Below are 24,649 nucleotides of genomic sequence, written 5' to 3' on the forward strand. Positions count from 1 at the left end.
AAAAAGCCCCCATTTTTTGTGGTAAAATGAGGTGCCTGGCTTATACGTGAGTATATAGGGTATTCTGTTTAATAATCTGAAATGCAGTTCATAGAATAGCAGTTTTTCTATAATTTAATCCCTCCCCTCCTTCCTACCTTCATGAGCATGCCGTATGCTCTTATTAAGGTACATACGTTCCTGAACTTCCTGGTGCTTTTCAGCCCACCAGCTCCCACCTTATACAAATATTAAGGAGTGTGTGCATGTGTGTAGAGAGAGAGATGGAACAGGGAGTCAAAGGAAGTTCTCTCCTTTCTGTCACTTTGCTCTGTCCCCCAAGGCACTAGCGGGGTCTCAGCAGGACAAGTAGAGGCATTTAAGCCGGGCTGGAGATGTTTGGAAACTTGCTCTGTTAACACGGTCCTCTTCCTCACACAGCTGGCTCAATCAAGTCTCCTGGAGCCCAGAATCGCTGCTCTGCAGCAGGAGCAGAAGTCTTGGGAGCACCAGAATGAAAGCCTTAAATCCCAGCTGGTGGCTTCTCAGGGGAAGGTCTGTGGCAATTCTGTCTCCTCTTCACAGTCAGTCTGTCTGTCTGCCAGCACAAGTCCCTGCGGCACAGCTGTTCCAGGGGAAAGAGGTCCAGGAGAAAGATGGTTCTGTCAGTTTGATGAACATTTGAGGCACGTTGATAGGCTGGTGAAATAACAATGCTTCATTTGAGGCACGTTGATAGGCTGGTGAAATAACAATGTTTCATTTGCGGCACGTTGATAGGCTGGTGAGATAGTAATGTTTACCTGACCGTTTAGGAATGATGAGATTAAGTTATTTTTAAAAGCTTGAGAAAAGCATATAAAAAATGGATCCTAATTTAGAAATAGGGTTTTCTAAGGCAAGTTTATGCCCTATCATTGAACTCTCTATCAAGCTTCCTCTTTTAGATGTACATTTTTAAAAGAATTGAAGCTTATATAACTTACCAGATAATAGTATGCACTAGGATTCTACAAGGATGCAATGTAGTTTTCTCGTTAATGAAGAGTTCCTTTACAAACCATCACCACAGGCTGAAATATAACTTCTGTGAAATCACTCAGGCCTTTTCTGTGGTGCCAGTGGTACCTGCTGGTTCTGCAAAACATCGTTGGTAATCCCCCCCCATGACCACCCGCTGCTCCAGGCATCATTCGACGTCGCCCTAAATATGATTGGTTAGCCTATAAACGCCCATACTATCCTTAGGTTCCCCCCGAGCTTCTGAAAAGAAAGCTGGGTTTAATAAGTAAAAACAAAAGGGACTGTGGGGAGGGGCACGGGACCTTGGCATTCTACCCATTCATTCCCGGACATGCTGCAGGTGAGACCAGGAAGATTTGGGTAATAGTGTAAAATTATTCTTGTGTTGCAGGTTCAAAGTTTAGAAGATACTCTGCAGAATGTGCATCTGCAAATGTCCCGGATCAACTCTGACCTCCGGGTAACCCAGCAGGAAAAGGAGACCTTAAAGCAAGAAGTGATGTCTTTACATAAGCAACTTCAGAATGCTGGCAACAAGGTAACCTCCTTTTTATTGGGGTATAATATATGTAATAGGGTATGTAAGTTTTAAGAGTATAACTTAGTCCTTTTACCTGTATCTATGAATAAACATATATACAAATACACATTGCTCCTTTCAGTGTTTCCCCTTAAAAGACAGGAGGGTTATAGAGTAGTTGCCTTTCTTAATTTTTTGTAAGCATTTTCAGGATTTAAATCATTCTGTAACTTAAAAGTGTTTTCCTAAGATGTGCTATTTTACGTATGTGTTGGATAAGAGGGTCCCTCATTGCACATTGGTCAGGTGCTCATCTGCTAACTAGAACGGTCTATCCGAGTCTACTTGCAAGGGAAAGAGATTGAAGTCTACGTTCATAAAAATTTATAGCCTTAGAAAACCTGGGGGCAGTTCTGCTCTGTCCTATTATAGGCTCACGATTAGTCAGCATTGATTTGACAGTGAGAGAGAGACACCATTACCTAGGTCAAAATATGACTTTTATAGTACACCGACATGCTTGCACCCACTCTAGTTGACACAATCCAAGTTAACCATTTTTATAACTTGTGCAACAAGAGGTTAGAGTTCCCTGTTTCGACATTTAGAGAAACAGAACTATAGTCGTTTGGTTGGTTCAGTTAATTCTAATATTCATTACAATGGCGACACAGAACTCACAAACAAAATTATTGATTAAAGTGTTTATTAAGGAAGTGAACAAGCAGTTCACTTCCAGTTCGCAACGCCAGTGGGAAATACTAAAGGTGTGTTGCATAGGTCTTTCAGGTCTGCTAATAAATGCCAAAGGGGCATACCGCTCTGCTGTGAGCCTCAACCAGAGACATTCAGCCCAAGCTCTGTGGGGCAGTAGATGCAGTTCCCTGAATTAGGTGCCCAGAGGCACCTTACTCCAGTGAGCCTTAGCCTAAAGGCACTCAGTTCCATTCCCAGTGGCCAGCAAGCTCACCTTCCCTAATTAAGTGCCCAGAGGTACCCCACCCAGCAAGCCAGCCTTCTACGCACAAGAACTCAACTTTACTTCATCTATGGGTTATAAGTCCGCCCCTCTGTTCCCTGCATGGGGATCTCAGGTCCAGAGGACTCTTGCTGATAATGAGACCCCTCCCCTTTCTCAGTGGGCTCATTTTATACCAAGCAGGATGGCATTCTGGAGAATCCTGTTTGAAATTACTCACAGGTAAACCTTATCATTATCTTCCCCACCTTCTTACCAGGTGCAGGGAATGGTCCTTAGGTGAGAGTTAGAGACTTTCAGCTAGAAGAGCCACATTAAATCATTCACTACCGCTGCAGCGGCAAGGTTTTCTGGTTTGTTTGGTTGTATTTTTTTTTTTTGACAGAGCGTTAGAAGACCATACTAAAATGAGTTTTGTAGTAATATAAATAAATACGTTTTCCCAGTTACGTGATAGCAGATACAACATTCATGTATCCCTAACAAATTAGAAGTTAAGGAAACATTGCAAGAAATCAACAGGTATGCACACATACCAAAGCAGAAAAAAAGTAAAACTTCTATGAAAAGGCAAGCTATGTCATCACACAATAGTACTGACTTTCAGGAGGTAGTCCATTGTTACCAGATGGGCTATGTGACCATACCAGAAAGTCCAGGGAGTGCTAGGTAAGTGTCAGCTAGCTAACCCATTATGGTGATGTTCTGCAGGGGTGTCTTACTTATCACAATGCTGCTTAATCGCTTCTCAAATAAATTCAACACAGTGGCATGGGTATCATCCATCCTTGGGATAGATCTTAAGATTTTGTCCTTTAATAAGAGTAGTCAATAATTCAGTTACTTGGTTTTCTTTAACTGTAGTTTATTTTCACTGAGAGCTGTTTGCATTTCCAAAATTACTTCTGGGCTGACATCTTCCTCGAGCTGACCGCCGTTCTCCTTTGTGATGTTTCAACTGGGAAGACAGACTTAGGAACTGTTACCTTTCTTGTTTATTGTGCACTTTCCAGATTTAAAAAAGGCCACATTTGGTAGCTTAAAATATATTCCTAAACTTAAGTCCCAGTTACCCGGTGAGAGTGAGGCATATCTTAGGAAACCGTTCAAGTCTGCAGCCATGTCCGAGCTCCCCGCGCCCTCTGCTAACCAAAGGAGTCGTGCCCGGGGCTCAAAACAGTCTCGCGAGAAGCAGCGAGTTTTTCATGTCACCAGTCTGGGTGCACTTGGGTCCTGTATGGAACTGGAACTTGCTCTAGAATCTTTTTTGCTGCTGAAAACTCTTCTTCATCCAGTAGAGATTTTTTTTTAATGAAACTCTATTGCTTTATTGACATTCTTGTACTCCCACTAGAAGAGAAAGAAGGAGATCAAATGATGCTAAGAATTTGTTATCACTAGGTAAATTTTTCTCAAGCCAGTAATTACCCACCTGCTTGTTTTCAAAACTTTACCCTGCAATTCTCTCTTAAGAACAGAGCCCCAGAAATAACCACACACCCCTCCGGGTTCCACAGCCAGCAGAAAAGACTGTCTTGGGACAAGTTGGATCATTTGGTGAATGAGGAGCAGCTGTCGCAAGAGAATGAGAGACTGCAGACTGGGGTGCGGAGCACCAACGCGGAACTCACGCACTCCCGCGAGAAGGTAGCACGTGCTGGCGTCGTTTGAAAATGATTCGTCTGATATGACTGAAACAGTTTCATGGTAGACTTGTGTTGAGAATATAGAATTTGTCATTCGCATACATATAGATTTATGTTGTGCTTATGAAATACTTTTTCATTTGTATAAGCATTTTTATATTGTCATCTATTGGGCTTCACATCAAAAATATAATTCATGCACGTTCTGTTAGCCATACCTTTCTTTTGATGGTCTTTTGGGTAGTTTCAAACCTTCCACCTGCTGGACAGCAGTCTAGTGTACTTTCCATACGCACCACCCGGGGACTCCCTGTGTGAGAAAAGGCACTGTCATCAAGCCGACTCTGACTCATAGTGACCCTAGGTGGGGATTCTGAGACTATGCAAAGGAGCGCTGATGGCTTCGTGGATTATGCTTTCAGCGGCTGCCAGCAAGAGCAGTGGTTTGCACTCACCCATCATCCATTGGGAGAAAGATGGGGCTATCTGATCCTGTAAAGATGTGACAAAATAGAAGTCAAGGAAAACACTGCAAGAAACCCAAAGGGGTGACTGATTCTACACTGTCCTCGGGGATCGCTATGCATTGGAATCAACTCAGTGTCAGTGGAGAGGCAGTAAATATTTAACATAATAGACAGCCTCATTTTTCTCCCATGGAGTGGTTGGTGGGTTTGAATACTAGCCTTGTGGTTAGCAGCCCAATGCCTAACCCACAGTGCCACTAGGGCTCCTTTGAGAAAAGGGGGCCCCCTTTTTAAAGACTAGCATTTGAAGTTTAAAGTGGTCTTTAAAGGTATCTTTTCCAACAACAAAAAGGATGATGCTTAAATTCCCTTTACCTCTCCCAAGTAGTTGACCGATGCTTACGCACCTCTTTTGAGAGGAATTCTAACTTTGAAGGTCACACATATTCCTGGAGGAGACCTACTGTGTGTCAGAGAGGCTGCTGTCACTGAAGAGGCAGTAGTGAACAAGGAAGACCTGGTCCCTGGCCCCATGGAACATAGTTGAGACACTTGCTTTAGTTCAGGTGTGAATAGCCCATAATAGAATAGATGAGAATGGTACCTCCTTCACTGTCCAGAAGTCTTATTCATGTGAGAGCAAAGGTGCCCAGACAGACTGTGTCTGGGTTCTTGACATCCACACCACATCCTTGAGTCTAGAGTCTGGGTCCAGGGTAAGAACCAGAACTCCTTTCTTCATTATCTTGTCCTTACAGCATTGGGGTTCTTTGTTTATGTTTTCATTTGACTTTTTAAAAAAAATAATTTTATTGGGGGCTCACACAATTCTTATCACAAACCATACATACATCCATTGTGTCAAGCACATATGTACATTTGTTGCCATCATCCTTCTCAAAACATTTGCCTTCTATTTGAGCCCTTAATATTGGCTCCTTATTTTTTACCCTCCCTCCCCGCTTCCCCCTCCTTCATGAACCCTTCATAATTCATAAATTATTATTTTGTCATAGGTTTCACTGTCCAACGTCTCCCCCGCCCTCTTCTCTGCTGTCCATCCCCCAGGGAGGAGGCTATACGTAGATTCTTATAGTTGGTCCCCCCTTTCCACCCCACATTCCCTCCACCCTCCAGGCATCACCACTCTCACCACTGGTCCTGAAGGGATCATCTGTCCTGGATTCCCTGTGTTCCCAGTTCCTATCTGTACCCGTGTACATCCTCTGGTCTAGCCAGATTTGTATGGTAGAATTGGGATCATGATAGTGGATGGGGGGAGGGGAGAAGGAAGCATTTAAGAACTAGGGGAAAGTTATATGTTTCATCGTTGCTACCCTGCACCCTGAGTGACTCATCTCCTCCCCACAACCCTTCAGTAAGGGGGTTGATTTTTTTTTTTAGCTAGACCTAACCAGATTAGAAATATGTTAATCTAGGAAGGACCTTTTGAAACCCAGAGAGGTAGTCTTCAAGAATTGGCAGATTTAGCTGGAATGAAAAGGGTAGTACTTCAACAGAACCCGTGTTGAATTCATTCTTTTCTTAGGTTTCTTGATTGTCTTTCTGATTGGGTGACTATATTAGCATTTCAACTATTTGCATTTATTTGTATTAGGTCCGTCAACTGGAATCCAATTTTCTTCCCCCAAAGCACCAAAAACTTCTAAACCCATCAGGTACTGTGAAACCCATAGAGCACGAGAAGGGGCGCTTAAAGAGAGAGAGTGATCCGGTTCAGGAAGAATGCGCTCCTAACAGGAAGGTGAGTTCTCTAGGCTCACTGCGCTCCTCTGTGCTCACTGTGCTGCACCCTGGCGTATTTCCACCAGGGAATGAATACAAGGGCGCATTTTGATTCTCTCTTCGTGCGTTTGTAACCTTGTTAAAATGGCATTTTAGCATTCTTTTGGAGTAATGGCTTCATAAAGATTTTTTAATGAAGTTTTAAAATCACCATTAGTATTACAGGGCTCTTTGTTTTGTTTTAAAGATACCACAAAGCCAATTGCATTGAGTAGATTTCAACTCATAATGACCCAATGGGGCAGGGTAGAACTTCCAGAGGGTCTCCAAGGCTGTGAATCTCTACACAAGCCAACTGCCACGTCTTTTTCACGTAAAGCAACACGTGGGTTCAAACGACTGCCCTCTCGGTAGCCAGGCATGTGAGTACCGTGCCACCACGACTGCTCTTTGGGAAGATAGTAAATACTATATACATGTCCCTCATGTTAGGAATCTTACTGTTCATCACCTCAAGAATTATGAGTCTGCAACTCAGAAGCAGCTTGGCGGGGTGGTTCTTAGTCGTCCACTTAGATTGCAAGATCTGCAGGCTTCCCCGTGGCTGCATGACCCACTGCCAACCTCAGCATCGTGGCTGTGAGAGGGAGCCTTCGGATCTTTGCTGGCTGATGCCGCTTCCTCCCCAGCCGGGCCTTTCCCCCGTCGAGGATGGCTGGCTTCCTGGAGAGTGGGTGACGAGAGAAAGAGACACTAACCAGGCCAGAAGACCAAGATGATAGTTGAAGTGCTGTATCCCACCTAATCTTCTTAGAAATCATATAAGAGGGGACTTCCCGAAGTTTGTGGAAAATTTCAGAGATGGAATTTTTCCACAAACTTTTTGAAGCCCCCTCATTCTGCTGCATTCTGTTGGTCCCAGACTGCCTGTGGCATGACGTGGGCGGGCTGCACAAGAGTGTGGCTAGCCGCAGGTAGGGGCCCCTGAGGCCATCGTGGAAGCTGGCTACCGTGTGGTTGGATTTCTGTAGTGGAACTCGGTTTGCTTTCCATGCTTTTCCCGTGAAGTTAGAGTCCTGGATCAGAGTTACACTGGGGGCTGTTGGTACTTTACTTGTCTCCTTTTGAGCTCGGACTGATCGCTGAGGCTGTCCAGGCACGGGCTGAGATACTGCCCTCATTCGTGCTCTCACGTCAGAGCAGAGGCGCCCACCCGCCCGCACACTGGGCCGGGCCCGGCGAAGCCCCTGGCACAGCCCCTGGCACAGCCCCTGGCACGGCTGAGGCCCAGAGGCGGGTCAGGCGCGCCAGTGAAACCTTGCTCTCGGCCTCAGCCATCCGGGTTACACCCGGCCACGTTAGCGCTGCCTTTACCTCAAAGTATCTTTTGAAATGCAGGAAGGCAGGCTTCAAGAATTAACAGATTTGGCTAACATCGCATATGACTTTATTTTCTGAGAAGGGTAGACAACATTACTTTTGTAATTTAAAAGCTTAGATATTACTTACAAATACATATTTCGGCAGCTGCTGCGGGCGTGGGCAGTAGGCAGGCTAGCCGTGTTGGGGCACTGAGATGCCACGAGTCTGCCTTCGCGCGACCGCTCAAAGAAGAGCGTCCGTCCAGCTGCGGGCGTTTCAGTAGCGCGGACCTCAGGTGCACCTGCAACGACTGCAGTGCTCAGCACCCTCCTCGGGCTGTGACTCTGATAGAGGCAAGTACCAGCGTTCTGGAATACGTCCAGCAGGTGCCACGCTTTCCACTTAGCAAGAGGCTGAGTTCCAGTGTCCCCTGGGTCACCGAATACTTTTTGCTGTGAAGACAGTCCCCCAAATGGACACTCCTAACACCTTCAAATTTCATCTTTAAAGTTGCAAAAGGTTTTATGACTTTGAATCTTTGAACTTTTGTCTTATGACGGATTTTCCCATATCAGATTTAGAGTAGTATATCATAAAATAGATGTAATGAAACATCAGTATTTTTAAATTAGTAGTACATACTAGGCAATGTCAGAGTGCATGACTTATAGTAAAGATAGATATTAGTTCTTAAAACTTTTTCTTTTAGTGGCATCCCACTAAACTCACTGCCACCGAGCCAATGCTGATTGGTAGCGGTGCCCTGTGGGTTTCTGGGACTGTAACTAAGGGAGTAGAAAGCCTTGCCTTTGCTGCATGGTGGTTTCAAACTGCCGACTGTGGGAATCACAGCCCAACACATAACCACTACACCACCTGAAGCTGCGTAGAACATTATACATATAGGTGTGCATGTGGGTACAGGCGTATATACTCGCTTACTGTGTAAAATGTCTGTCTTACAGTGAGTGCATTAAAGTTCAAAGACAGATCCCTTGAGAAATTGTTCTATGTGAGAATTGATGATTAAACTAGATTATAGATATGACAAAATAATTTATAAGTTATCAAGGGCTCATGAGGGAGGGGGAAAAAGAGGACCTGATGCAAAGGGCTTAAGTGGAGAGCAAATGCCTTGAAAATGAGAGGGCAAAGAATGTACAGATGTGCTTTATACAATTGATGTGTGTATGGATTGTGATAAGAGTTGTATGAGTCCCTAATAAAATATTTTTTTAAAAAACTAGATTATGTATGTGTAAGTAGTCTCTGATTATCACAGACAGCCAAGTACCGGGCAACTAGCTTGAAAGGTTGGTGGTTTGCTTCTAACAAGTCTCAGTTCTAAAAACCCCATGGAACACAGTTCTGTTCTAAAATACTTGGGGTCAGCGTGTGTTGGAATCAACTCAATGGCAATAGGTGAAGGTAGAATTAAGTGGAAGCAATGCTCCAAGTCATTGTTTCCCAAAGTGGACGGTCCAGCCCCTAGGGCACACCGGAAGGATCCAGGGTAGCTGCAAATGCAGAAGCCCCCCCTGGATCCTGGAATATGGCCTCAAGGACAGAAGGCTTTCATTGCCAGCAGCCACAATTTGTTTATTTTATTTTTCTGAAAAGGGGGTGATAGGCCCAACCTGTTTGGCAACCTATGTTCTAAATTCTATTGCTTTTTGTTTTCCATCACTGAATTAACTTGGTTTTCCTCCAAGAGTTTAGATTTCTGATATCACAAATGTGTGAACATGTAAAGTTCGAGAGCAATTCGGTTGCTTTCGTTTTGTTTATAAGGAAATATTTTTTTCCAACAGGTCAGTCAAGTAAATTCCCTTGAACAAGAATTAGAAATAATTCATTTGGAAACTGAAGGGCTAAAACAGAAGCAAGTCAAACTGGATGAGCAGCTGATGGGGGTATGTTTTTAAGCAATCAACCTTAGTTATTAGGAAAATGTTGATCCGTGAATGGACCGTTTGTTGGAAGAGGCTAGACATGGCACTGAATTCCTGTTGTGAAAAATGTGGAAAATCTTAATTGCCAAGCTGAATTCCTTGGTGTATCTTACAAAGATGTTTTTGCTTATTTCCAGTCGTAGGAAACCATACGGATTTACAGAGGAAGGAAGAAGGTTGATTATTTTTAAATGCAAAGGCCTGAACCTGAAGCAGATTCAGATGTCAGGGACTCAATCTAATCCTGACCAAGGGACAGGCCACCCCTGTGGCTGCCCTGATGTCTCCTACATTGTTCTGGGGAAGGGGAGGGGCGGGCCACTCTCACTTCCTCTCCAGCAACCTCTGGAATTAGGAAGTCCAGCCAGGAATGTGAGAGCATTAGCATTTGGAAGTCTTATTTTAAAGTGCTCCTTACTACATTGTAACTCAGAACTGCCTTTAAGAGTCATAGCTGATAAATTCAAAACTAGGTATGCTGGGCGTGTTAGCTTGGACAAACTGCTTCGTGAACACTGGGTGCGGTTATGGGATATAAAGCATGTACAAATCATTAATGACTAAAAGCTTCATTGAGATACTTTGCTTTAAGCAGATGAAAATATTAGTGAGCTAATGATGGAATACTTAGTGAATTGTGAAATTTACATAAGGTAGAGAAGCATGGGTATAAAATGTGCTCTTAAAAATACTGTGTATGTGTGTATTTTGAAGCCAGGACTATAACAAGGAAGAGAGATTTCTGTTTTCTCATTTGAAGCTGAATACGTACAAAAGTGGCATTAAATAGATGCTTGGTTTTAAATATGAAATATGGGCAGACATTGTGCTCGCTTCGGCAGCACATATACTGAAATATGGGCAGACATTATGCTGGCATTTAAATGACCACTGAGAATTCAGTGGATTACATGTGTAATTTATCCACTAATGGGGAGATTAGTAAGACTATAAATAGTGAGATTCAGGCCTCTTTTTTTTTTTTTCACTTTCTGACAGTGTATAATACATGTGTTCAAAGCCTTGAGCCGTGAGCGGTGTTGGTGTAGATATGCTTTTATGATGAAGTAATTATATACTCTAATGGGTAAGATAACTGGAGCCAAGCCCAACAATGTGTAGTCCAAATTGAAGAGTAGCAGGGTGTACTTCATCACTGCCAGAGCCTTTCCAGATGCTCTCACGACAGGCCCACTTCTCCTCCCACCTGCTCTGGCTAGTCTCCAAGGCCTCCTCCTCTCCAGCCCCAGTTTGCATGGCCAGCTGTTTCCCCCTGTAATTTCTCTCCGTAAGCTGGTAGTCAATATTGCCAAAGGACGGGTGAGATTGTGTTCTTGGCACCGGAGCTGCACCGCTAAGGGAGAAAGCATAACTGCGCCTCTGGAAAGAAAGCTGAGGAGGACGGTGGTGGGGCTTTCTCCTCCCCTAACGAGCTGCATACTCAAAAACCCACAGGGGCAGTTCCACCTGTCCTTTGCGGTCAAGGTGAGTCGGAATCGACTTGCTGGCAGTGAGTTAAGTTTTTTCTCTGAAAAGAGCAACGCGCACCATCTACTGTAACGGCCCTACCATTCGGAAGCAAGGCTGGGTCATTAACTCTGTATGTAGTGACACAGTCGGGTTTGGGTTTGTGTTATATCTATAGATTAGGCCAATTTGTGGCCGTTTAGGGGGCAGGGGCGGAGTCCACAGTGGCTTTTACTTTTTGCATGCCCGTTTCACTGGCGGGCAAGGGCTGTGCTCAGTCTGGCAAGGATTCCCACCTGGCTCTGATGAAGAGCGGTGGGCAGGCAGGGAGACGTTCCTCCATTCGAACCTTGGGAAGCAGGACGTTTGAGAAAAGCTTTCCAGGTGATTCTTGCCTGGTGTCACAAGGGAGCTTCCACAGCTTGGTGGGAACACTCCATTCTCACTTAATTCCATTTTACCGTGACCTTGGATGTGCTTCCTTATGGAGAGGGTCTCCCCTCACCCCTGTGTACCAGTTTAAAAGTCACTGGCCACGTGGAATACATAGCCAAGGGTAGCCAAAGATCCCGAATCACTGGGCTAGAAAGTCAAAGACCTCAAGCCAGAATTGGACGCCCATGTCAGGGACTTTTCAACCATGTGAAGGAATGCATAAATCATTTGCACACTGAAAAAAGATTATAGACTCGATCAGCCATTCTCAAGCCTGCTGACAGATCTCTGTGCCAAACAATAGCTCAAACTCATGAACAACCAAGAAATATCTAGTAACTTATCCCACACCTCCAAGTGCCAAAGGCGCGAGTGTCAGGTCCAACCCATACTGGATCTGGAAGCTTCTAAACGAGTCGGTTGAGATGGGTGGAAGAAAACTGCGGTAAGCTCACAACCTAACCAGATTACAGTGCGTGAGGAAGCAGGTGCAGAATTAGAGGTGTAAGACATTTTTTCTGCAAAATTTAAATGCAAAGAAAGGTCGATGCTAGTCCCTCCTACTCTCTCGGTCTCACGAGAGCATTCTTCCTCCTGGAAGCAATAGACCCAAGCGGGACTGCTTTTTCTCCTTTCATAACTCGGACTTTTCTTCCTCTGCTTGTAACTCCTGTGATTTTCTTTTGTTTTTCTTGCCTGTGGCTAACCTGTACCTAGACCTCAGTGGTCGGAACGCGCAGAGAAGGGCGCAGTTCTCTGCCCGAGATAGTGTGTGAAGGTAGAGCATTCTTTTCAATGAACTTTCATCGCATGCAGACATCTCATGAAACTTCTTGTTCATTTATTCATTTCTACTGATTATCACAATAAGTACTTAAGGTCAGAGCCAGCATTCATTTTCAGTTGGACTGCGGAATGTGCCTCCGTTTATGTTTCCCACAGAATATTTTTCAGTATGGAAAGCATACTAAAGGTGAATTATCCTCTGTGTGGGGAGAATTATCTGATAAGAAATTAGGGCGTGTGCGTCTCCCTCGTCTGTTGCTGAGAATAAAGTGGTGGGTTTTTAGATCTTCAACCAGAAGTGATTTTTAAAGCAGGTGATGGCCCCCCTCGGAAATTCAGATTTAAGGAAATGGATATTGGCTCTGCCGTTTCATGAAAAAGCTTCCTTTCCGTTGTGCCGTGACGTGAAGGGCCTTTGACCCTTCTCGAAAGCTTGACATGCTTCCTCTTGCCTGTAGTCCTCGGTCGTGTTTGTTGCATGTTTTCCTGTGAGCCGTGTGTGCTGACTGTGTGGACAGGTGGGAGGGGCATGCTTCTGACGGGTCAAAAGGCAAAGTGTGCTTGCTCCCTTTCGGTACCCCAACTCTGATGGGCATGTTCATACATGTTCCGTTTTTGTCGTGGTCTTGAACGAATGCGTCTATGGACTTATATTCCCAGATAGTCTGGAATTGCCTGTCGTATTCTACTTTATTTATGGGTAGAACTGCACCGTGATAAACTAAGGCCGGTTCAACTATTTTTAGATGTAAGACAAGGTTCTCTGAAACCGTTACAGGTGCGGGCGGGGCTGGGAGATAGGTTGGCATTAAGCATTTGCTTCTTTAAGTGACAAGCCCCTAAAGTGTGATGACCACTTTCTCGCTTAACTTTCCTACCTCAACCCGTTTAAAAAAATAAAGAATAAAATAATTTTTCAAAAAGAATAAGGGATAAGTGGTATTAAGATGTGTGCAAAGGGCTTCAAAAAGTTCGTGGAAGGATGAAATGAAAAGATAATAGAAGGTTTCCACAAACTTTTTGCAGCCCTCCTGTGTATCGTGAAGGCACCTCGGTAGCACCTTTGTGGAGCGGTCAACTGCTAACGGGAAGGTTGGCTGATTGAACTGCCCTGTGGCGCCAAGGGAGAAGAGCCCTGGGCATCTGCTCCCATAAGCCCTGCAGCCTAGATAACGTTGTAGGAAACTTCTGCACTGCCGTCCGAGGCAGAAGCAACTCGATGGCAGTAGCTGACAGCACCAGCACCATTGACATCACGAGCCGCATGCCTTAGAGTCATTTCAGACCAAGGAAGAGCTACTTTTTAAGTCTGCAACTGTTATGAAGGAATGCCTCCCCGTGAATGCTATTCTCTCCTAAGCAAACTGACTCTTCAGGTTACATCTGACTCGGGGTCATATCCTGTCCAGTGTCCGAGTTACCAGCTGTGAATTCATAGACTTCATTACTCCCTGCTTGACCCCTGCAAGAACAGCTCTCTGACGAAAGGTACCAAAGCTTACCGGGCCTTGTCCTTGCCCTTGTCCTTCAGATGCAGCCCCTGAGGTCCACTGGGATGCTTAGTCCAGCCCCTCCTGTGTGGGGTCTGCAGCGGGTCCAGCAGCAAGCGTGTCCGACGGTGCCCAGGGAGCAGTTTCTGCAGCTTCGACACCAGCTGCTTCAGGCAGAGAAGATCAACCAGCACCTGCAGGAGGAACTTGGAAACAGGACCTCCGAAACCAGCTCTCCACAGGTATGGCGCTCCTTTGTTCTTCAGTACTAAACTTACATCCAATGAGTTGCCTGGCCGGGTTTTTTTGGGGGGTTTTACTTGTTTATTTGCAAAGTATGCTGGTTCAAAAATGGGGGCAAAGAACCTAAATATCTTATCAGAGAGTTACTCCCTTACAGTATGACAGCTCCACAGAACCGCAATGCCACTTTTCTCCTGCCGTGCTACTGTTGCGCTCTCCCCGTCTAAGCGTGCTGAGGCTCCTCCTACACATGTAATAGGTGAAGAAGCAGCAGGACCATTTGGGCGTGCAAAGCATCTTTGGTTTTCCTGTACCAGCCAGGAGTAGCCTGCTGAGTTCTTTGGAATTCATAAGGAGAGACTTTTCACAACTCTTAAATAAAGTAGAATGTGCAGTCAGAGAAATGTTTCCATGGGCATAGGTTAAATTAAATTTTGTTTTCAATTATCTCATTTGAAAGCCCTGGTTTTGTTTTGTTTTGGGGGTTTTTTTTTTTTAGAAAATAAAGATCTTTATTCCCTTCCCTTTGAATTCACATTATCCGTGCTCACTGTCACACTCGGTCTTATCTTACCTCATATTTCAAGTTAACTTTCTTTGTTCATTCATGATCAAATTTTAGAAGTCTTAAATTAACTCTATGCTCCTGCCATTTAATTTATCCAAATTTAGAAATTCAAAAACGTACTAGTTACAAAATTCTAAATTGATTTTTCTGAATTCTAAATACATTTGGAAAGTTTTATGTAAATTCAATATTTGAATGTTCTCCTGTTTTCAAATGCCTTGCTGCTAAGTAAAGGTCTGTTAGGAATTTCCTACCTCCCGCCCCCACCCCATTCTCCAAGTCTGCTCAAAGTGGCTTTGCGAATTCACAGTCTTCTCCTTCTGCATAGCTATGCATTGTCATGATACTGCCATTCTAATGAAAACTTTTAAAAGGGTTATATAAGGAAAATCTGAAACCTTGACCAACCTCGGTTATTGATGGATGTCCCAAACCAAATGATTTAGCCAGGATTCTCCCCATTGCTCTCCCCTGCCACACTGCTATTTTCAAAAGTTTCTCTTCCCAGCCCAGCCATCAATGTTTAACAATGAATATATACGTCCCTTGAGTCCTGTTGGTTCAGGGTTAGAGACACAAAACCTTTTCCGACTAAAACATAATCCTCCAGCCAGGTGACAAGGTGGTCTGTGGATTGCACTCCAGAATGCCACCCGCAGGCTCTCCTGGCCCCGGTCCTTCGTGAGCCACCCAGTGGGAAGATTACAGGATAGTGTTGGAACCTGCACAGTGTCTGTGTGTGTGGACGGATGTGATTCCTTTTGCTTTTCTGTTGCTTTGCTTGCTCGTGTGGCATTACGTATGTTCAAGTAACGATTGTTGGCATTATAAATGTGTGCATTTAGACTCTTCCCCCACACAATCTCGACATCAGGGTGAAGTGTACCACTTGCCTTCTTTCTCTAGGCCTTGCTACCGGAGCAGCGAGCAGTGCATGCAGATTCCTACAGAAGGATTGGGCACCTGTGAAAATTGGGCTTCTGTTGATGGCATTTCTTACCCTGGCAGATACTCAAATGCACACACGTGCACACGCACACACACACACAAATGCAGAGACATAAGCTGAGAAAATGTTTTGGAATCAAGTGCTCTTTTAAATTATTTTACTATTGTTAAGCCTTTGCAGTATTATGTCTCCTATTTATTGACGTAGAAATGACAGATTTTTGTGAATCGAATTCACAAATTTAAGCTTGTTACAAATCATTTTATTTATACTTTTTAAAGTGTGTATCTGGAAATCTTGAAAGGATGTCTTCTATTTTCTCATTCCCTATGCTGTAACTATTTTTAAAAAAGATTTTGCTTTTATATATGGAATTTGAAGTTCAGACTATTTATACTGTTTTGTATACATTGTACAATACTTTTTGATGGGAAAATAAATTTTTGATGAACAATAAAATAAATTTTAAATATATGACTGCTTTTGTCCTTCCTCTTCTTCCCATGTTTTTGCCATGTTTCATGTTCTTCGAATTCACATTCATTTTTACATTGTTTGTTTTGGTTTTTTACTCTTTTTTTTTTAGCGTGTGGAAATTGGGTACTTTCCGTTTACATTTGAACTTTAATAAACCATTGTATTTTTTAAAATACGGGGATTTTTGAAAAACTGAATATTCTCAGAGCCTAGATTCTTGTCTACTACAAATTTTGTCTTTAAATTAGTCATGTGATTTCTTTTTTCCTTTATGATTGGCACTTCTTAATGTCCAAACATGCTGACTTTCAGCTCACATTTGCTTGCTTTTTAAAGGATACCTTTTTAAGAATATTGTAAAGACAAGTTATGCTATTAACTTTTGCGCTTTGTTTAAACATTTGCGAAACCTATTGGACCCTGTCGGGGCAGGGCAGGCAGCCCCACTGTCAGCCCTCTGGAGGCCTGGCTGCCCTCCGAGAGCCTGTGCCCCTTAATCCACCACTGCTGTGTGCAGAGGGGAGGAAGGAAAGCCTGGGGTGCTTTTCCTGCCCCGTTGTTTTATTTAGAGCTGTTTGCCGGGAGGAGATCTTTAATTTTAAATCTATTCCGATGATAAACCCATCCTCCAAGCCAGATGTTTGTTTCCCACTGACAAGTCAAATTGGGAAACAGACGACTGGAATCGCCGGCAGAAAGCGCTGATTGTGTCAAGGAAGCTGCGCACACCCCTTACGGCAACTAGCCTGTGCAGCGGGCATCAGACGCGCACCTGCGAGTTGCCCGGACATATTAGGCGATCCTGAAAACTCCGTCTTTGTTTCGTTGTCGGGAGGCCCACAGTATTGCAAAAACCCAAATCACAGGCAAATGAGGGAAAACCACCTTTTTATTTACTTTGGGTGCCCATTTTACTGGAAGTACAAGTTGGTATTAAATAATGGGCATTAAGAATTTTGCTTTTTCTCAAGACGTTGGTAACAAAGGTAAGATACCTTGGGGGTTGGCTTTCTGTGTTTTGTTTTTGTTGTCTTTGACTCCTTGTTGAATAGAATCGCTTTTCTAACATGTGCATCCAGTAATCCCATGTCATCAGAAGTCACTCAAAGACAAAGCATTTGCTCGCCTGTCTCTAAGCATCTTAGGGGGAATAGATACACCTGGTGTTTCTCAGTGTGACTTGATTTTTAAAGGATAACACCCTTTTCCCCCTTCTCTTCAGGGAAACCAGGAGCAAGTGGTAACAGTCATGGAAGAACGAATGATGGAAATTGAACAGAAACTGAAATTGGTGAAAAGGCTTCTCCAGGAGAAAGTGAATCAGCTTAAAGAACAAGTGAGCCTCCCTGATCATCTCTGCCCACCCACTCCACCTTCCACTGTTCACCCCTCTCTACCATTCCTTTACTGCCATTAGCACGGCGACTAATAAAGGCCAATTCTGCTAATGCCTGCCCGACTTAGAACTCGCTCGCCCACTCTCCTCGAAATATGAATTCTGTGTTCTACATCATTTTCCCTCCAAGTTATTTTAAGACGTTTGTTTGTGTGTGTGTTTGTTTTTCACAATTGAAACTGTGTTTGCTAACAGCAACGCCTCACATAGTTCTAAAGCCTTTCTAGTGACGCTTCCACGGCTCAAATTTAATATTTACCGTTGCAGAGGGGTGGGAGGGCTTGGCCCAAGTCAGGAAACGTTCCTATTTAAATAGACAGGAAAAATAGTAATAGTGATAGATGGAACTTTAGCCTTCCTGTGACAACCTCAGCAAGTACCTTACAACTATAGCCAGACTTCAAGAACAAAACAAAACACGCGCACACACTTAGAATCGGCAGTCTGCACTGCAATTTCAAAGACCACCGAGCAGCCGGAGTGTGCTTACCAAGTGGTAGCAGGCAGGCTACATTTAGCGTTTGGAAATCAGTTACATGTCCACCAAGTACACAGGTAGGAAGGCTCCCTCCAGAAGAGTTGGGTAAATTCTGCAGAAATGGAAATGGACTAGCGAGGAGGGAGGTGGAAATTGGTTTGCAAGGTACAAGAAACCTAAGATTAATCCATCTCAGGAGAATCTGAATGCAGAGGTAGGCAGGATCTTTTCTTTGTCCTGTATTTTAACACCCAAATTGGAGAGCAATGGGAAGTCTTGTTCAATAAGCACTCGTTCCCTCCGTCCTTCATCTGCTCATTTGACACCTCGTGTCAGGGGCTGCTCTAGGAACTGGAGCTGCAGCAGTGGACATAACAGAGTCCCTTTCTCTAGGGAGAAGCTACGCACATTCTAGCAACACACCCCAGGGGCCAAGCATTTGGCCAGTGGTACATTCAAAAACCCAGAGAATAGGGTTTTCCCCTTGAGATTTCTTTAGAAGGGATCACAGAGAAGAGAGTCTTAATCCCACCCAGGAATATTCTGGAAGGCTTCTTCAATTGGGTCTTGAGAGTTGACGTTCGGACCCGTGCAGACGTGTGGGGTGGGCATTTGGGGCCGTGGTCGTAGCACCGCTCTCATAGTGGCAAAGCCTGCTGTCGGGGAGAGCCAGAAGAGCGAGCGAGCGAGGCCTTGTGTATGAGCGAGTTTCCTTCTGTGGGTGCTGAGGAGCCACCGGAGGGTTTGTGAAGGAAAGGAAGGGAGGGGAGGGGAGAGAAGCTGTGTCGGAAGTGTCCCATCCTTGGTAGGGTCAGAGGTGTTGTTAGGGGCTTGCACCTGCCAGTCCCTTACTTTCTGGGCTTCAGAGAGTCTCAGTCCGGATCCTTGCTCTTTAAAATGCTAATCAGTTAATTAGCAACTCTTCAAGTTGCTCTTGATTCCTTTAACTTTTTACACTTTTAGATATTCTGCCTGCTTTTAGATCACCTGGGGGCAGGCGTCCTGGTAAATAGTGATTATCCATGGGGCTGTTAACCACAAGGTCAGTAGTTATAACAGCCATCAGCTTCCACAGGAGAAGGAGGAGACTTTCTGCTCTTGTACGAGTCTCTGGAACTCCCCCCGGGTGGGGGGGGGGGGGCTGCTCAGAGTCGGAGTTGACGCCAAGGCAGGGAGTCTGGGAGAATCGCGTGAGTCGGAATACGATGAGGGAAAGGATTCGAAGATGCTATTTACCACAGAAGCAACAATAAAATGATGCCAAGGTCTGCTGACAAGTTCTGTTACCCCAACTTAGACTATTCTAATATACTTGTATATCTCCATAGACCTATATATTCTATAGAAGTATTATATACTCTAATTTAGAATATACAGATATTCTAATCATAAGATTGGGATAGTAAGGCACTGTGCAAAAGAGGAAGAATTAAATAAAGTAACTACTCGAATATCTCTGTTAAAATACATGAGCCACATTTGGGAATAATCAGTGGGCTGTATATTATAAATGGGAAGACCAAGCATCTGCTGTTAAGAGCAGATTTAAACGTAGTTCACACTGTGTACCTCAGAAACTTAAGCTGTATAAGTATTTTGATATTTTTTTAGAAAATTAAGATTGAGTAAGGATAAAACATCTAATTCATATAGGTGGGGAAAATTCCAATTTTGACCCCTTATTTATCAATCTGTTTTATCAGTAACTTCTACAGACATGTTGTACAAAGAAACACTTTGGGGGCTAAAAATGAATTTGCTCTTATTGTACCCCTGATGCCAGTGCCGATGTTAAAACTACTGTAAATAAAAGAATGCAATGAACAGAAACCCTTGGCCTTGATAGACAACTGTCTTTATGTCCGAGCTTAAGCTTACAAGCAGAATGAACAGAAATGGAGTCAAGATGTTTCTGGTTCTGTTTCCAGCTCTGCAAGAACACTAATGCAGATGCGATGGTGAAGGATTTGTATGTTGAAAATGCCCAGTTGTTGAAAGCTCTGGAAATGACTGAACAGCGGCAGAAAACAGCAGAGAAGAAGAATTACCTCCTAGAAGAGAAGATTGCCAGCCTCAGTAATATAGTCAGGAGCCTGACACCAGCGCCGCTGACTTCTGCACCTCCTCTGAGGTCATAGCCGCGCCAAAGAGCACTTGTGCACTTTAGTGAAATGGATGGAGCGTTCAGTGCATTCTCACAAACCCCCTCACTGTTCACACCCCTCCCCCAACCTTTAATGGCTTAAAAGTAAGTCTAACCTAAACCTGCCAGCAAAGGATTGGCATCTCTCAAACATGTTTTGAACAAATAGTCACTTCTTTGCTTAAATTATTCTTAAACTCTCGCTTTCTTTCAACATGCTGATGCCAAGAAGGCAAATATATGAAAACTATCCAAGAATCTTAAAACCCTAGTTCTGGATAAAAGTTTTTTAAATGGTTGCTATGAACACATCTACATGTAGGTTCCAGGTATTTACGTTTCTAATCCAATTAGAAACTTTATTTATTTAAAAACCAAATGTAGGTGCCCCGTACATGTAAATACTGAAACGCCGTTTGAATTTAATAGTCTTCATTCTGTGACTCAATCAGTAAACTCTTAAGAAAAGGAAATGGAGCTAATGGTGAACCACTGAAGTCAGCAAAATGTGTTTGTAATATGAACTCAGCTTCTAACTTCAATGACAGTATTACTGCCCTGGAGGTGAGACTCTACAGAGGTCACTGATTGACTCCACTGCACTGCTGACCAGTTTCACAGCTTTCCTTGCTTGGGACAGCCTTTTCTTCCCCAACTTGGGAGTTGTTATCAAAGGGATGTTTTAGAAAGCCACCGTCTGAAAGCATCTGAGATGTAGGGAAAACACTACAAAAATCTACTTTGCAGGAAAACAGCTACTTTTTGGAGCGAGAGGTGCAAACCATGTGGGGGGGGGGGTGTTTTATCACTAAAAGTCCATGAACTTAACCTTTGGGGTTATCTCGAGAACTCAGGGAACAATTCTTCACCTGTACTCCTGAACTACTGTAGGACCTCTCTAAATATGTGAAATGCACAAACTGCAGTGACCTTATCTGTCTGTCTGAAGTATGTCCAGCCATAGTAGAACTGTTATTTCTGCACAATGAATTTAACCTCTGGGGAAACACTTATTTAGAATGAAGAACTTCTTGTTATTAATGGGAGAGGTATTTTATTGTTATTGTTTGTGTTAATGTAGAAGAAGACCTGCACACTTATCCTCTGTGCCATGGAAGCTCTAACGGAGGTGAGCATTGGCATGGCACCTACAGTAAAGCAGGGCCCAGTGGAACTTCCATGCAGTGTCAGACCAGGGCTTTAGCGCACAACAGACATTGGTGATTGACTAACCTTTTGTTTCCAAGCACAGTAAAACCTGCAGGAGACAGAACCTGCGTAAGGCGGAAACCTGGCACAGGAGAAAAACTCAAATACACTCAGTAAGCCGAGCAATAGGGAAAGTCTGCAGCTGCAAGACTTGGAGACCTAGAGAAACCAGGCGATCTAGTTGTGGACCGCTTCTCACGGGGTGGGGGGGGGGTGACACTGAACTGTCTCAGCTTCTAGACTACTTCAGTCAGAAGTCGGTGGAGAACCTGACAGATCAGAACTCGAACAAAGCTCTCTGAGACCACCCACCTACCTGGCGTTTTAGGAAAGGACTTGGATTAGAAAGTCCCACTTTGACGCATTCGAGGAAGGCCCTGCCATCTGTTGACCTGAGATCTAACGAGAGAATTAAGCCCTGCTTTCTGAGCAGGGACGGATGGCAAACTGCCAACTGGGTCAGACAACGACAGAAACCCAGCCTCAAACTAAACCCCGTCAGGGAGCCTCCGACATCTTTGGGGCAGGCCAACGTGCTCTAAGCTCTGCTCAGGCAGCATTCATAGTTCTGAGAGGTCACCCCGGTGTTGAACTTCTCATTTTGGAGACAACTTGTATTATCTAAACATCCTGCTTTCCCCTCGAAAAAATAGTTTTCATCATTATAATGACATTTTAAAATGTACCCACTATCATGTCTCCCTAAATCTTCTTCTCCAATGTAAATATTCCTCCTAAACCCAACTATTTGCATGGCATTCGCTTTACCAGAATTTTTTAATCTTAAAACTGCTAGGCTTTGGCTCTGAACAAAAATAAAACTGAGCATCTATGGAGGATTTATGTGCTATGCTGCAACTTATTCAGTGATTGCCCAGCATATTTATCACATAGCTGGCTTAGCATGTGATCACACTGGTTGTCATTTATTATGAAAGCTATAGTTTAAATTTGCTTATTTCCTACAAACTTGTGTTTATGTATAGAATATTGTACAGTGATTGTAAATATGATTTTATAAGAAGTTTTTTACTACATTTAAAAGCTTTTTATCCAAGATCAATCCCTGTGCAAATGGAAGTTAACTTAACCAACATAAACCCCACTGCCATTGGTTCAGTTCTGTCTCATGGCAACCCTACAGGAAGAGTAGAACTGCCTCCGTTTTTGCTTTTATTTCTCTTCTTTTTTTCTTTTATTTAATCATTTTATTGGGGTGCATAAAATTCTTATCACACTCCATACATACATACATTATGTCAAGAACATATGTACATTTGTTGCCATCATCATTCTCAAAACATTTGCCTTCTACTTGAGCCCTTAATATCTGCTGCTCATTTTCCCCCTCCCTCCCCACTGCCCCCTACCTCATGAACCCTTCATAATTCATAAATTATTAAGGGCTGTAAATCTTTATGGAAATAGATGAGCAGGGCTTCTCCCTCGATGTAGCTGGTGGGCTTCAAACCACTGACCTTTTGGCAGCCAAGTGCTTTAACCTCTGCACCGCCAGAGCTCTTTAACCAATGTGCTTTATTTCTTTTCTCCACTTAAAGATTGGGCATAAGGGATCGGCCTGCTAATTGCTATCAAGGTGGAATTCACCCTGTGCGGCAGTAGACTAGACTGAGAGCTACAATCTGTGAGATAGTCTACAGGTTTTCAAAGACTTAAGTTTAAAATGTTAAATGCTTAGTGTGCGCTTTCAGTGATTAAATAGCAACTCTATAATTGCAAGTTGTATGTCTGAGACATTTAGCTGTTTGTTTATTAAAAGCACTAGGTTTGTTTGTGTGTTTTTTTTTTGTTTTTGTCTTGTTTTTAACGTTTTCCTTTTCTTTCTTTTTATTTTTAACTTCTTAAGGACAATTATCTAAAATAGCCCTGGCAGACAGGATCTTCATTTCACGGAAAGGGGATAAAGGTTGCCTTTGTGATGATAATGCTTTATAGGCAAACATTGGAAGTAAAAGAGACATAATTCTACTTTGCCTTCCTGTACTTCTTAGCAGCCTGGGCGCTTCCGCTCAGATGTTTAAGTAGGAGTAGACGAGGAACGACAGCCCTGACCACAGTATTTTGATTATTTTTTATGACACTTTTCCTAAATCCAGATTTCAAAAATTGTCATAAGTCTGAATCCTTCCTGGAAGCTTCAGATGCATTGCATACATATTTAACTTTTAAGAAGTTTTACACAAATACATTACTATGTCATAGGCTTTCTGGGGATAGAAGAAATCTTACAGGTGGAGTTATTTCAATAATGCACCAGGACCCAAGGCAGGTATTGTGTTGAACTATTTTTAAAGACTGAATAGGGCTTTATGATGGACTTTGCTTTTTAAATGTGGAAGATGAATTTATTTTTGTGATTCTTATGATTGACTCCTCTTTTATTTTCATCAGAGGAAGAAAAAGAGAAAGGTATTGTTATTGCCAGCATCTTAAAGGTATTCCCAATCCGGGCAAAGCTAAGAGCTTTGTAAGAGTATTAAGGAAGCCGTGTTTTGAGTAGATTGCGTATAATGCCTCAAGGGGATGATATAATTATACAACTAAAGCCAAAAACCAGTGACTGTCTCCCAAACCGGGTCATTCCATAAGTAAAGCTTATCCTTGTGCTAGCTTTAGGCCTGCTTGACCACCTCAACATTGTAAAGTAATTTTGGTTTTATGGCCTACCAGCGGTTGTTGAATAACAAATGATCAAAGTTAGCTTTTTACTTCTCGGTTTTGAATGATCTCAATTAAATTTGTTCTTATCGGGGAGTGCCATTATGACCACATGATTTACGGGGACATTTTCTTCTTCATGACGGAGAGTCTAAGGGGTAAGCTGAGTTTGCCTAAAGTCACTCTTGAATTTTGTTCAGATAAAGATTCGGATAGATGCATATTGGCTTCCTATCGTTTATCTTGGCCCTTCTGTCTTAGAAAGATTTGAACATGAGCTTAAAATGTAAATAAATAATTTTGCAAGTATGACTCTTGTGTTCGATACACTGAACTTTTCAAAGTTTTAATGTGTTCCTCATTGGTGTCTGGAGCGAAAGCATCCAGAATTGCACCACACACACGGCACACGATACAAATACAGACTCGCACCACCTGCCATCCCAGTCGACTTAACTGGCGCCTGTTTTGCTGTGATCGGGTGAAGGTTTACAGGGGAGACCGATTTTCCATTCCGCAGTCCATGCACATTTTGTTTCAGGCCATTGAATGCCACGTAACAACTTCCTCCTTGTGTTTGCTTTTTCCTTTATTAACTTTCTAAACTTTCTCCTTGAGTAACTGCTGCCAGTTGATCTCAAGTAGTTGATTCTTC

At 43.3% G+C, this 24,649-nt stretch overlaps 1 protein-coding gene across 3 annotated transcripts in view; it reads left to right on the plus strand.

The window, feature by feature from the left end:
- NIN (ninein) overlaps positions 1-24,303 on the plus strand; it is a 112,058-nt gene extending 87,755 nt beyond the window's left edge. For 2 of the 3 annotated variants that reach the window (XM_075531973.1, XM_075531971.1), the window contains 8 exons: positions 421-534; positions 1,394-1,540; positions 3,975-4,148; positions 6,233-6,379; positions 9,534-9,635; positions 13,894-14,094; positions 17,312-17,425; positions 19,892-24,303. In XM_075531973.1, coding sequence (XP_075388088.1) covers positions 421-534; positions 1,394-1,540; positions 3,975-4,148; positions 6,233-6,379; positions 9,534-9,635; positions 13,894-14,094; positions 17,312-17,425; positions 19,892-20,101 — 1,209 coding nt within the window. In that variant the 3' untranslated portion in view covers positions 20,102-24,303. Of the gene's footprint in view, positions 1-420; positions 535-1,393; positions 1,541-3,974; positions 4,149-6,232; positions 6,380-9,533; positions 9,636-13,893; positions 14,095-15,569; positions 16,032-17,311; positions 17,426-19,891 lie in introns of those variants that run through there. The other variant, XM_075531972.1, reaches the window with a different exon arrangement.
- The last annotated feature ends 346 nt before the right edge of the window (positions 24,304-24,649 follow it).

This window comes from Tenrec ecaudatus, chromosome 14 (assembly GCF_050624435.1).
Source record: "Tenrec ecaudatus isolate mTenEca1 chromosome 14, mTenEca1.hap1, whole genome shotgun sequence".
NCBI classification, from domain to species: domain Eukaryota; kingdom Metazoa; phylum Chordata; class Mammalia; order Afrosoricida; family Tenrecidae; genus Tenrec; species Tenrec ecaudatus.